The sequence below is a fragment of the Salvelinus alpinus genome, chromosome 16 (genome assembly GCF_045679555.1).
Source record: "Salvelinus alpinus chromosome 16, SLU_Salpinus.1, whole genome shotgun sequence".
Classification (NCBI taxonomy): Eukaryota; Metazoa; Chordata; class Actinopteri; order Salmoniformes; family Salmonidae; genus Salvelinus; species Salvelinus alpinus.
In genome coordinates, this window is record NC_092101.1 from 30,945,172 (window position 1) to 30,959,962 (window position 14,791).

The 14,791-nt window shown below is 43.5% G+C and overlaps 1 protein-coding gene across 2 annotated transcripts in view; it reads right to left on the minus strand.

The window, feature by feature from the left end:
• LOC139541348 (BMP/retinoic acid-inducible neural-specific protein 3-like) overlaps positions 1-14,791 on the minus strand; it is a 57,475-nt gene that overhangs the window by 20,204 nt on the left and 22,480 nt on the right. For both annotated transcript variants that reach the window (XM_071345907.1, XM_071345906.1), the window contains exons 3-5: positions 5,831-6,021; positions 5,446-5,630; positions 317-422 (exon numbers count right to left, since the gene is read on the minus strand). In XM_071345907.1, the coding sequence (XP_071202008.1) occupies positions 317-422; positions 5,446-5,630; positions 5,831-6,021 (482 nt within the window). The remainder of the gene's footprint in view (positions 1-316; positions 423-5,445; positions 5,631-5,830; positions 6,022-14,791) is intronic.

Genomic DNA, 14,791 nt, shown 5'->3' on the forward strand with positions numbered 1-14,791 from the left:
CAAATTACTGTAATAATGTAAACTAGACTCAAATACTGTATTAACTATAGACTTTCTACTGTAAGTTAATATAGGACAGAAGAGGTATTTTCTTGTCACTTTATAGATACATTTCCACTGGTTTGTTCATACATGTCTACAAATCCCCGTGATCCACTTAGGAATCCAGAGGTTCGGTTTCCAATGACAGACAAAGACGAATTGAAGCTAAATTCCTTCTGACACTCTGGTGCCTCTTGTCTAACGTTTGGCAGAGAATATAAACTGTGACAATTCCATCAGAATGTCTGGGTGGGTTCAATTATGGATGGCCGACCTTGCAGATTAATCTTGTTTTCAGGGCTCTGAACCAGAACAGAGCTGACTGAGTCCAGGTTGTCATAGTTACTGCATCCAAGAGGGCCCGTCCTGGTTTCGGTCACCTAACGGGAAAGACAGAGGCACATGGCAATACTCCACTACACTGTAAGAGAGCCACTAAAGTCATAAGAAATGTAGGGATGCAGAGCTGAATGTCATGTGGAATGAGATCAACAACAACAATTGTATGCTCACTCAGTTCCTACCATCTGTACTTCCACAGGACTAAATATTTTACACCTTATTGAGACACGTTTAAATGTTCACATCAACAAACATTACAAGTAGTAGTACAGTAGTTCAGTTGTTTGGTGTATGATGCAACACCAAGGTTGTGCATTTAGACATATCCACTATTCAGTATAGTCTGTTAGATGATAATTCTCTGTTCAGAAGCCACATTGTTATATCAAAAAAGTATAGTACATGAAGCTTAAGGGTGAGAGGTGGTTTCTTGTCTACTCAGAGAAAGCGATGATGACATACAGTAGCAATGCAACCAAAAACCACTGTAATCTGACACAAGGGAGAGAAGAATGTGGAGTATGCAAAAAAGTTAAAGAAAGAACTACGTATGAAGAATTATTTTCGGTGGCACCTTCCAATTATGCTTTAAGTCTTGAAAGATGCAGTTACATGCAAGCCTGGCAGACATATCACTAGATTCACGCTGACAAATGAGAAAGACACTGGATCTCTTCTCCTCTGGGTGAGCGGTTAGATCGTTCACAATCACAGCTCAATCATCCTTGACAAAAGGATGATTTAAAGCTCCCATATATCAAGGTTTCTCTGCCACCATTCCAAGTCTGGCAGCCTGCGGGCCTATCCATCTCCCTCCTCGTCACTTGCACGTTATTCTCCCCTAACGCCACAGTGGCTCCTTCTTTTAATATTTTCCCAAAGGGCCAATAAAAGTAACCATATCACCAGTGTAGATCAATGAGGAACTATGGTTCTACATTCAGAAGAAAGGGGACACTTTCCTTTCGCTCTGTGGGCAGAAAAGTTGGCTTTCTTTGACACCTACTTTAAGGTCACTGTGAAAACAGAGGGAAGGGCGAGACACAAGAAAGAAAAAGAATAACAGAAACTGAACTGTATCAAAAAGGTATGCATTGAAAACATTAAGACACCAGAACCATAACCAACCTTAATTACATAAGCAGCAGTGATTCATTATATGATAATCACAAAATATTATTTTTCATTTAACATTGAGTTTTGAGTTACTTTGAAATGGAGAGGGGGGGGGGAAGAGGGTTGAGAAAGAGAGAATGAAAACCTCAACTTCAGCAGGCCTATCGACGGCATTTCCATTATTTTTTTTATTGATGCTTCGACGCAAATAATTAAAATCCGCAAAATGTCTAGAGGGATGGGCAGATAAATTTCTAACAGACAGATGTCCAACTTAAAGGGAAATGTTTTAATTTAAATCTGGATTTTCTATGCATAGCAATGAGACCATCTGCAACAAGGACCAAGTGAAGCCGAGCATATGCACACTTAGTCCTTTCTATAAGAAATGGATTTAGAAAAAAAAGAGAAAAAAACTCTTAACAGTTGTTTGTATAAAAGTATGTTCAGTAACTTATGGGGACTTTGGTGAATAAAAAAATGTAAATGAGGTGGAGAGAGCGAGCGGGGGTTGTATTAATATGCCATAATCGAGTGCTGACTATCAGAAATTCTAACAGCTGCATTTAATGGGTCTGGCGATTGCTCTTAAAGGCTTTCCTGGAATAGGAATGTGTTGCTTGGTTATGTGATGGAGACGTGTCTGGTATGCATCATCATATTCTACATTTACAAGTAATTCAGCAGACACTCTTATCCAAACCGAGTAACAGTAGGGAGTGCATCATTTTTTAAAACTTCGTACTGGTCCCTAGTGGGAATCAAACCCACAACCCTGGCGTTGGAAGCGCAGTAATCTACCAAACTGAGCCACATGAGACTTGATATAAGGGAACAGCACTCACAGTATGGATGCTTCTTCTGATTAACGCAGAGACCAGAGTCCCCTGTCCTGCCTCAGCCAAAGAATCTGCCCCTGGGGAATTGTTTAAAGGTCTTGCTAGTGTTTGGGAATAGATAATGGTTTTAAGCGAGAATGAAAATATAAGCATATCACAAGTGCTCCAAAGCAATGCAGTAACAACCCTTGTATACTTTTATATGCAATGCCTCAAATGACGAGGAAGCTCAATTATTTTCTAAATGCAAGCATTATTAATATTATCATGATACCACTAAGGCAGAGGCATGGAAACTGGTGAAGATCATGCCTTCTGTTAATTCCACCTATGAGTAATTCCACAAAAGCAGAATATAATACATAAAATGCCAGTAAGTGAGCCCCAGATGTCAGATATTTAAATAATAAGGGGTATTAAGAGGCCTATACACCAACCTGTTAAAAAAGTATGGAATGGCATTAATGTTTGGGACCGGCACTTCTTTGGAAATTGCTTTTTTCACGGCACCACAGAGAATCGTCCTGTTTTTAATCACTAGGCATAGCCTTAGTCGATGCAGCATATTCCCATTTGCATCCTAGATGTGTTTACGCGTGTTTAGACATTCTTTGACGATTCCGGCAAGATGTTTTAAAACCACTTTGTTGCACTGGCTTACACTACGATGTCAACCAGAGCTGGGGATCAGCTTATCGACTTGAAGAGAGAAAAAATAAACTAGCATGAGATTATATTTGTGCCCCCTAAATAAATGGAGGCTCATTGAAATCCGCAGGGGACCATTAAGAGAAGAAAGTAGGAGTTAATACTGTGGCAAGGGAAACTATAATATGCTGTTTTTTTTTAGATGGGAGTCTGTTTTCCAACTTGGACGGGGCTGAGAGAGACTCCTTTTGATTTGGAACAAATTATCATCCCTCTTCCCTTCTCTCAGAGCTTAATCATTCTGGTGCTCTTGGCAAACAATGTTGCAGAGAGAGGAAACAGAGCTGGCAAAAGGTTAAGATTACTCACAACTTGCATATTAGTAGCTTGACTGACGATGACCCAGACAGAGGTTAAAGGGTAAGCGAAGCCAACTGCAGCACATACCTTTATCTAATTTGTAAAGTTCTCCCAGAGTATATAAGTCCTTGATAGAAAATAACAAACTTCCTATTGTTTTTACATCTGAGGGTGTCTTTTTCTTGAGGGGGAGGACATGGCAAAATGTTAAAGAGGACACAACAATATAATAACGAAGATGACAAAATCCGTATGAAATTAATAATTCATTGATACACAAGGAATAAAAGTGTTTTTATTTTTTATTTATCCATATCAAATCTGTTCTACATCGTGAACAACTGCAACCATAATTTCTCCCTAGATTTCCTTGATTTCCAAAGCTCAGCCTCACAAATGATCTTTATTCTCCTACAAATGAACCATAAGAGGACATGAATGACTAAACACTGCAGTAGCAAGGCAGCAAATTGGGTCAAAAACACTCCTCTGTCCTCTCCCCATCGATGGCTAGTTGTTTTTCAGGCTAATTGTAATAAACCTTAGTAGAAACGGACCTGGGTTGTAAATCAAACTATAACCAATTGATTTATGTCCACCCAGCACTGTTAGTGTCTCCTGTCAGTGTTTCTTGCTCGCTGGTAGGTTAAAGCACCGATTATTACAGATGGCGGAACCCCAGTATTCTTCATACGTCTTCTATTCATTAGCGTGACACCTTAACTCATACCCAAAATGGCTGACAAATGGGGCAAGCTCTCTAAGAAATTGTTGAAATAGAACCGAGGATTCATCACTCTGATGTGTAATTGTAGAGGCACCCCTTCCCTTCGCCTCCCCTCTTTATCTTTTTCATTTTTCCTTTCCCTTTATTTTTCACCAGAAGTGTTATAGCTATAGCTCCTACATTATACCAGGACAACAGGCTTTTCTCCTCCTGAAATCTGTTCTCTTAAAGCCGTTGTCCGGTGCCCTCTTTCTAAGAGATGCTTTTGTTTTGCCATCCGTCTTCATCTTGACGAGGTAAAAATCCATGGCCTGAATTAAAGGCAGCTGATGCTGTGAATATTTCACATCAGTCACCTGAAACTGCCTCCTAAACAAATGCACCTCAGAGGACTTCTGCTCCATTCATCTCAATCAGATGATTTTAGCAGCACTTTGTCCACGAGGACGCTGCCAACAAAGCCATGATGTGTCCCGTTGCCAATTCACTTTAAGGAATATATGGCCTTATCTGTCTGTGGTGGCCAAAGATGGGATAGCACTGGGAAAAGTCAATGATAAACGGATGGATGCTTTCAAACTACAAGTGAGTTTATAACTCTACATCATCTTAGATAATGTTCAAAATCAATGTTGAACTGTACAATTGTGTCAGGTATGACTGTCACATGTATTTTAGCACACACCTTCTCCCCTCCCCCACATTCTTTAGAAGTGGTTCCCCAAACCTCAAGATGTACAAAACAGTCTAGCAGTCCAGTTTTAAACCATCACTCTTAAAGAAATGTTAATTCGACGCCAGTGGCTCACCAGCTGGTGAAACACTGCTCTCATACAAGGTGTCTATGCATGGGAAATTCCTCAATGATAATCCTTTCATTGCCACAGGTACATGTAAACAAATCACAGGCTCACATGGAAACGAATCACTCTGAATACGGAGTCTGACAAACATGTCCTGCTGTGCAAAGGGCAAACTCAGCCGATCACACTCATTACTCGGTAATAATGACTGACACAGTGATTAATGGACCCAGCTAGAGGGATCTGGGAATGAATGTGTGTGTGTGTGTGTGTGTGGGGGGGGCATGGATGCAATCTGGATGTGGTGCAGCTTGTAGGTTTACCTTAATGGCTGTGGATGCTATCTGGATGTGGTGCAGCTTGTAGGTTTACCTTAATGGCTGTGGATGCTATCTGGATGTGGTGCAGCTTGTAGGTTTACCTTAATGGCTGTGGATGCTATCTGGATGTGGTGCAGCTTGTAGGTTTACCTTAATGGCTGTGGATGCTATCTGGATGTGGTGCAGCTTGTAGGTTTACCTTAATGGCTGTGGATGCTATCTGGATGTGGTGCAGCTTGTAGGTTTACCTTAATGGCTGTGGATGCTATCTGGATGTGGTGCAGCTTGCGCAGGGTGCTCTCTCTGTCGATGAAGTAAGAGGCAGCCAGTTGGTGCAGGGCCTCTAGAGTCACGGCTGTACCGTTGGCCTCTCTTGTCTCCACCGTTCTACTCAACCCCCGCTTGTCCACAAAGATCATTAATGACTCCTCCCCTAAACACACAGAGTGGAGCAGAATATGCACTGAGTACTGGGCTGGGGAATAGAACAACACATTCAATATGACACCTTTACAGCAAAGAGAGAATTTACTGTTTGCGTTTCTGAAGCTGAGCATCAGCAGCATACAGAGGTTTGGGTTAAAAGAAAAAGGTCTTCCAATCATTACACCAATAAATAAATATTATTCTTACCCCCCAGGGTGGCTGAGAGCAGGAAGTGTGTTCCGTACTTCCTGATGATGCTGTCTGTAATGGAGCTGAGGCTGGGCCGTCTGCCCAGGTGCCTGATGGTCTGGAGGAACTCGGGGTCCAGGGGCAGGGCCAGACCATTGTTGTCCTGTCTCTCCAGAGCCAGGCTGTTCACTTTCCAGCGGCCAAACTCCCTGCAATGTCACAGACACACATTAGCACACACACAGGCAGAGATGCCCCCCCCACACACGGCAGGCTTCATTTGCAAACACCCTCTTTCATAGTCATAGTGAAGACAGAGGAAAAAGGTCTCAAGAGCATGTTACAGCCAGCCAACAGCCTTGCCCTGTATGAGGAGACTCTTTTTTAGATTCAGGCAATGCTGGGTGGAAAATATGTCTCCACGCCACGACATCTCTGGTGCCATTTCTTAAAATATGAACGGTGCCATGCTGTTTACACTGTTCTGAGAAGGTCTCTCTCTCTGAGGGCACCAGGCTCTCCATCATTACAGACACCTGCCTTCCCCCCCATCACACAAATAAGCGATTATTGGACTCAATCACCTCTGTCATTACCTCCCCTATATCTGTCTGTTCCCCCTCACTGTTTCCTGCTTCAGCATTGATTGTCATATGTTCTTGTGTAGCCGTGTGCTGACGCTGTTCCTGTCTTGTTCCATGTCTGTTCCGATTAAATGTTTGACTCCCCGTACCTGCTTCTCTACTCCAGCGTCGGTCCTTACAGATTACCATGCAGCTCAAACAGCCCATAATAACCAGGCTTCAGTGGTCAAGCCTGTTATGGAGAGAAAGGATCATTGTAAAACTGTCAGAAATTAGTGCTGCGGATTTTAATGGAATTACAATGGAGGTGATCTACTGTGTGTCGGAATAGTATCAGGTCTGTCGTGGAACAATCAGGAAAAACACACGGGCACCCACCCGCACACACGCTCAGGAGCCACAGTAGCTGTCAATCAAAAGCTCACTAATGAAAAGTCCCCCCAGAGAAAAAAAAAAAACACACAAAAAAGTAGCCAACAGGAATCAGCTCATTAGGGCCTGTTTCACGATGCCGTTTCTCCATAACGAGGGTCAATTACGGGTATTCCTGCAACTGAGCCGTGGGGGAGAGAAGGAGGGAGCGAGTAGAGCAGAGCTTAACCGTGATTGACAAAGCCTCGCCAGGCTTGTTGATGTACAGTTACGGATGATGGTTAGCAAGGGCACACACACAAACACCCTAGCGAATTAGCTAGCATTAACATTGGGCAATTCCCCCACAGGGATGCTAAGACACTCAGGGCTTTATTTATTTAAAAAACTTTTTTTTAAAGAACGCAATGGTAAATCTTAGCACTGGCAGTAGTGCCATAGGTCAGGCGGTGTGTCAGAAATATTTTTGCTATTTTCACAGCGGGAATTATGGGTGCACTAGCTGGCGGTGGCACATAAGGGCTTGACCCCTCACTGCCCAATCAAAACGTACTCCATGTCTAAATACAGTATATGGTTCCTTTAAGTTGTGTATTAAATGTATTGCATTGTTTTCAACTCCAATTCAAACATGAGTATGCTGTAGTCTAGTTTATAAAATACCCTACAGAAACAAAACAACAAAAATGTAAGCCAATCCCATATTTGCTAAATAGCCTAGTGTGGTAAACCATGGGGTGTTGGGTTGAGCGTGCAGAGATTGACACAGAGACAGGGAGGCGTTAGTCAGAAAAACAACTTTACTTAAGACAGAAAATAAATATATCAAAGAAATAACTTTCTCTGTCTTCCTTCTCTCTCTAAACCGGTGTCCGTCTCCCTCCCGCGGTGCGCTATCGTGCTCCTTTTATTTAGCCTCCACAGCTGGTTGGCACTTTCCTCTAATTACCTCCACTGAGCTGTCCGTGTCAGGGTGCCCAGCTCCCGTATTCCCAGCAGAGGGAGCCAACATCGCCTCACGTACCTCCTCTATTACCATCCCCCGGGGTAGACCTCCTGGGATCCCCCCCCCCTTAGCCCTGACTGGGAGGGAGGCATGCTCAGGGCTAGGTTTGCATCCCTCCTGGATAGGGCGTCCGCATTGCCGTGCTGGGCCCCCAACCTGTGGATGACAGAGAGAATCGCTGTAAGGACAGGATTCAGCGGGTGACACGGTCATTCGTGTCCTTACCTCGTGCCATCCACACGAGAGGGGCATGGTCAGTAATCAAGGTGAACTTCCTCCCGAGGAGGTAATACTTGAGGGTGTCGAGGGCCCACTTCACGGCGAGGCACTCCTTCTCGATAATTCAGTATTTCTTCTCCCTCGGGAGGAGCTTCCTGCTGACATACATGGGGTGCTCCTCGCCTTCCTGCTCTTGGGACAAAAAGGCCCCTATCCCGGTGTCAGACGCGTCTGTCTGGACCAGGAGGTTTTTTGAGAAGTCCGGTGTGACGAGTACCGGGTGCGAACATAGCGCATCCTTCAGGGCCTGGAACGCCGCCTCTGTGTCCTCCGTCCATCACACCGTCTGGGGTAGTCCTGCCTTTGTTAAATCTGTCAGGGGAGAAGCTATTGCGGCAAAGTTAGGTACAAATCTACTGTAGTAGCCTGCTAACCCCAGGAATGACTTTACCTGCCTCTTGGTTCAGGGGACCGGCCATCCCCTATTGGCAGCGATTTTCTTTCTTGGGGTTTCACATTTCCCCTCCCGAGAATGGATCTGATGTTCCACGAGGTCCGTGCGCCCCGGCACCTCGGAGAACACGGCCGAATTTCACTGGACCAACTCTGAGCTCCTGTCGTTGGGTCGGGCTGAGATCTTCCCCCATTGCAACTTCAACCGAGGGCGGGCCTTGCTGTGGCCGGGTCCACGTTACGCACAGCGCCTCGCGTCCATGCCTTTTCTTCAGTAAATGCACATGGCAAAGCTGGAGGGGTTTTTCCGCCCCAGTTGGCGGACCTTATAGTTGACGTCGCCTACCCACTCAACGATGTCGTAGGGCCCATGCCACATAGCCAGGAATTAACTCTCCGTGGTAGGGATCAGCACAAAGACCGTCTCACCAGGTTGGAACTCTCGTGGTTGGGCCCCCCGGTTGTAGACACGCTCCTGGGCACGTTGCGCCATGTGCTCCCTCACCACTGGCCAAATCACCGTCATCCTCTCCCTCCCTCATATCCTCCACATGTTTTACTACGCTGTGAAGGGGGGGGGGGGGGGGGTTGGCTGCTCTCCCCAGACCTCCTTGGCTAGGTCCAGCAGCCCTCGGGGCCGACGGCCATACAGGAGCTCAAAGGGGGAGAACCCCGTGGATGCTTGGGGTACCTCGCACACTGAAATTATCAGGTGGGGCAACAGCTCGTCCCAGTTCCTCCCGTCTCTCTCGATGACCTTCTTCAGCATCTGTTTCAGGGTCTTATTGAAGCGTTCCACCAGCCCGTCGGTTTGTGGATGGTACACACTGGTTCTCACCTGTTTGATTCGTAACAGATTGCAGACATCCTTCATCACACAAGACATGAACGCGATACCCTGGTCCGTCAGGATTTCCCGCGGAATCTCCACCCGGCTGAATAAATGGAAGAGCTCCCGTGCGATACCTTTGGATGCCGCCGTGCGTAACGGATTGCCTCAGGATACCGGGTGGCGTAATCCATGATTACCAGGATGTATTGGTGTCCCGTCGCGGTCTTCACCAACGGACCCACCAGATCCATTTCCACCCGCTCGAATGGCACTCCTATAATGGGCAAGGGAACCAAAGGGTTTCAATACCACACCCTCGGAGCTGTGATCCGGCACTCCGGGCAACTACGGCAGTAGTCCTCCATGGTGCGCTTGACTCCGGGCCAGTGGAACCGGTTCCCGATCCGCTCCCTGGTTTTCTCCACCCCAGGTGTGCCCCAAGCAGGTGGGTGTGGGCAAGCTGCAACACAGTCCTAACATACTGGCTGGGTATGAGTAACAAGTCTTTGATCTCACCATTATGCTTTACTACCTGATACAATAAATTATGCTTAATTGTGAAGTGGGATTAGCGCCAATCACTTACCCCAGGTAACAGTACGCCATCCACCGCCATCACCTGAGGCCCTAGCGTTCTGGAGATTTTGGTCTTCTACATGGGCAGTCCCGAACTGACCCGTGAGGATTCCCATGTTGGGAGGTCCGTCTAGGGTCTCCACAAAGTGTAGCCTGAGGTTTTCCTTGCACGGTGGCTCGCTTGCCGGAGCGGGGTTGTCTCCCTCCTCAGGGTCCGACTCGGGCCCAGTGGCCACCTCTTGTGGCGGGGGTTGGGTGTCACAGGCCACCGTCTTTTTTCCTTTTCTTCCTACCTCCTGTGCTCGCCTCCCCAGGTCCCTCCTCCACAGTGCCTGGAAGAGAGGGCAGACTCGACCGAGGAGAATGACACGGGTAGGTTAGGCACAACTCCCACGTGCATCTTGCACTCCCCCTTTGGGGTGGTTATCCTCACGGCCACCGTTGGGTACCTCTTCGTGTCCCCATGTACACAGGACACTGTCACCTCCTCGTCCCCCGGTTTCTCCTTCCCCTCTCGTGTGAGCCACTGCGGGTGGGCCAGGGTCACCATACTACCGGAGTCCAGCAGAGCGCTGGTGTCGATGCCATCGATTCGTACCGGAACCATCGGAGGGGCCGTCTCGGTGTGCGCCCAACAGGAGGTGACGTAACTCGCCATCCGGGTTATCCCCGAGCTGGCAGGTGCGGAGGGCATGGCCTAAGCTACAAACCTCAGATTTCCCACTTCCTGGTTGGATTTTTTCTCAGGTTTTTGCCTGCCATATGAGTTCTGTTATACTCACAGACATCATTCAAACAGTTTGAAACTTCAGAATGTTTTCTATCCAAATCTACTAATAATATGCATATTCTAGCTTTTATGGCTTTGTAGCAGGCCGTTTACTCTGGGCATGCTTTTCATCAGGATGTGAAAATACTGCCCCCTACCCCAAAGAAGTTAACGGGATCTCAGCCATAAGAAGTTAACGGGATCGATATGACAACAGCCAGTGAAAGTGCAGGGCGCCAAATTCAAACAGCAATCTCATAATTAAAATTCCTCAAACATACAAGTATTTTACACCATTTTAAAGATAAACTTGTTGTTAATCCCACCACAGTGTTCGATTTCAAAAAGGCTTTACGACGACAGCACACCAAACGATTATGTTAGGTCAGTACCAAGTCACAGAAAAACACAGCCATTTTTCCAGCCAAAGAGAGGAGTCACAAAAAGCAGAAATAGAGATAAAATGAATCACTAACCTTTGATGATCTTCATCAGATGACACTCATAGGACTTCATGTATGTTTTGTTCGATAAAGTTTATATTTATATCCAAAAATCTCAGTTTATATTGGCGCGTTACGTTCAGTAATGTTTTGCTTCCAAAACATCCGGTGATTTGCAGAGAGCCACATCAATTTACAGAAATACTCATAATAAACATTGCTAAAAGATACAAGTGTTATGTATGGAATTTTACATCCACTTCTCCTTAATGCAACCGCTGTGTCAGATTTCAAAAAAGCTTTACCGAAAAAGCACACCATGCAATAATCTGAGTACAGCGCTCAGACAACAAAACAAGCCCTATCCATATTCATGTTGTGGAGTCAACAGACGTCAGAAATCGTATTATAAATATTAACTTACCTTTGATGATCTTAACATAGCATTGCACTTATATAGGGGCTAGGCCTACTGTAACTGGCATTATGTCTCAGCCATGGACATGCCAAAAGTGGTCAATAAGCAAGAAATTCACTATTGATAAGACCAAACAAAAAAAAGTGAATAATTGTAATTAAATTCCAGTAAAAAATTCAACAACTTGTTTTAAATAGGCCATGTCCAAATACAGTTACAGGCAGCATACTCTAATTACTCCACGTGGACATATACTGTAATATTAAATCAAGGCAACTTAGTCTGGAGGGATTTACACACATCCAAACTTTTCACAAGAGCTGGACATAGATTCAATACAACCCCCAGAGTCTATTGATGACCAGTGCATCAACATAAGTAACATAATAAAAAAATCCCCATCAAAATCTGTCAGTTTAAGCTATAAATATAGGTACTTTGCATGGGCTGCGTCTCAATTCACTGCATCCTCCTACAGTATGTCGCCCTTCCACATCTGTGATAGAAAGTGCCAGAGTCTTCTCACTAAACCATCTGAACGGTTTGGCCTACAAACTAATATGACCCCACAGTAGAAAGGGGTTGACTTTCACAAATACAATTGTATTCTCCGTTTGAATAGGCCTCTCCGCTCTACAACCATCTAAAGGTAACCCATACAAATTAATGGAAGTACGGAGGTACTTTTGACAATAAGGGGTTAAATGTGTAAACAAAAAATATATAAAAAGGTTAAAGAAGGACTTTTAAGCCTTGAGACATGGTTTGTGTATCTGTGCAATTCAGAGAGTAAATGAGAAAGAAAAAAATATTTAAGTGCCTGTGAGCAGGATATGGTAGTCGGTGACAGGCACACCGGTTTAAGTGTCAAGAACTGCTGGACACCAACTTGGCACGACTATGGGAAGCATGGATGTTTGTCCTAGCCATTGAATGGTATACAGTGCCCTACAATAGGCCTAGTTATTTAAAAAAAACATGTAGTAGAAAGAGGAGGAAGGGAAGCGCTACTAAGGTACACTATAGTATATTTTGGTAGATAGAAGGTGCTCTTTGGTAAAAGGTGTAAATTGGTCATCAAAAAGAAAGGACCAAGGCACTCTTCATATAATTAATTAAAATGCCTTTATTAGTATGGCATGTTCAATAGAAACAAAGTTGTTTAAAAACCGACGCGTTTCGGCTGCATGGCCTTCGTCAGGGAGTACAGAAAAAAGAGAATACAATGTCCTAGCCTAGTTTGTCTAGTTTGTTTTACATTAAATAAGTAATTAGCTTCAACATGGAAATATTAAGACGCATTGCATTCGCATTTCTAACCAAACGTTATAAAATAATCCTACTATCGCCGTTGATATGGCCTGTGGTAACTTTACCACGTGAAAGGTAAACAGTTAAATAGCCTACAAGCGTATTCATCACTACATTAAGAGATCATAATTCCTGTGATTTGCCAGTTATAGAAGCAGGATCTTAATTTCATCACTCTTTTGTAGCTGAGAATTTTGTGTCATACCTGTGGGGTCAGGCCCTACAAAGCAAGAAATGCAAACTTGTAGTGTATGAGTTTTAAAAAGGCTTCTAAAGTTTGTAATTTCCACATTTCAGACTTGATTTACCACCCAATTTTTTTTTTTATCAACCCCTAAAAAGCATAATTCATTATAATCCACATAACAATTAAAAATGTCCTGTTGCTCCAGGATTATTGTAGCAGGAGAGTGCAAATGCATTTTTTTTGGGGGGGGGGGGGGGGGGTTCAAAAATAAGTACAACTAAGCTTGTTTTAATAACTTGATGTTCCTACAACTTGATGTTCCTACAGCCATGACCTTTCATTCAATGGGCATCGCACATAATACATTTGCACACACTGTATATAGATATTTTCTATTGTGTTATTGACTGTACGTTTGTTTATCCCATGTGTAACTCTGTTGTTTTTGTCGCATTGCTTTGCTTGATCTTGGCCAGGTCGCAGTTGTAAATGAGAACATGTCCTCAACTGGCCTACCTGCTTAAATAAAATTTTAAAAATAAATATAATAAAGTCCAAACTTTTCACAGAATCTAGACAAAAATAATGTCAAATACACAGAAAAAAGGACAATGTCAGCTGACTGTTTTGGTGCTCTCCAAGGTGATATTTTAATAAACCATTAATAATTAATAATATGACACGGATTTGGCAACTGTGCTCCTCCGCTGGCAAAATCGATCCCATAACCAACATGCATTACTGCTAAGAACAGCTTTTGGTTGTTCTTAAATATCTTCAGTTGCGCTGCCTAGAAATTGGCACACATAATTTCACAGAAAATTCACTGTAAAAGGCTTCAGTATTTTCCTTTTTTCTGAATAATGAACACTTTTTTAAAATTACAGTATTCTCTCATTTAAATGTTTCCTGTAAAATAATGGTTTATGTCAATTATAAGAAATTATGGATTTTTTTGGGGGGGGGAAATAATTATATTTTAACATACTGTATGTAAATGTACTTTTACGTGGAAATCAGAGTCAAAAGACATTTAGTTCACTGTGAATAAAATAACTAAATTACTGTATATATATATATATATATATATATATATATATATATACACACACACAGTTTAACCTCTCTGGGATATGTGGGACGCTAGCGTCCCAACTGGCCAACATCCAGTGAAAATGCAGAGCACCAAATTCAAAAAAAATACTATAAAAATTTTACTTTGATGAAATCACACATTCAATATACCAAATTAAAGCTACACTTGTTGTGAATCCAGCCAATGTGTCAGATTTCAAAAATGCTTTACGGCGAAAGCAAACGATGCCATTATCTGAGGATAGTACCCAAGCAAAGAAACACAGAGCATCATATTTCAACCCTCCAGGCGCGACACAAAACTCAGAAATAAAGATATAATTCATGCCTTACCTTTGACGAGCTTCTTCTGTTGGCACTCCAAAATGTCCCATCAACATCACAAATGGTCCTTTTGTTCGATTAATTCCGTCGATATATATCCAAAATGTCCATTTATTTGGCGCGTTTGATCCAGAAAAATACCAGTTCCAACTTGCGCAACGTGACTACAAAATATCTCAAAAGTTACCTGTAAGTTTTTTCCAAACATTTCAAACTACTTTTGTAATACAACTTTAGGTATATTTTTTACGTAAATAATCAATACAATTGAAGACGGGATGATCTGTGTTCAATACCGGAGGAAAAAAGTGTAGCGAGCCTCTGTGTAACAGGCCTCTAACAAAGAGTACACTTCCCTCGAGCCTCATTCTGAACAGTGTTACTTCTTCA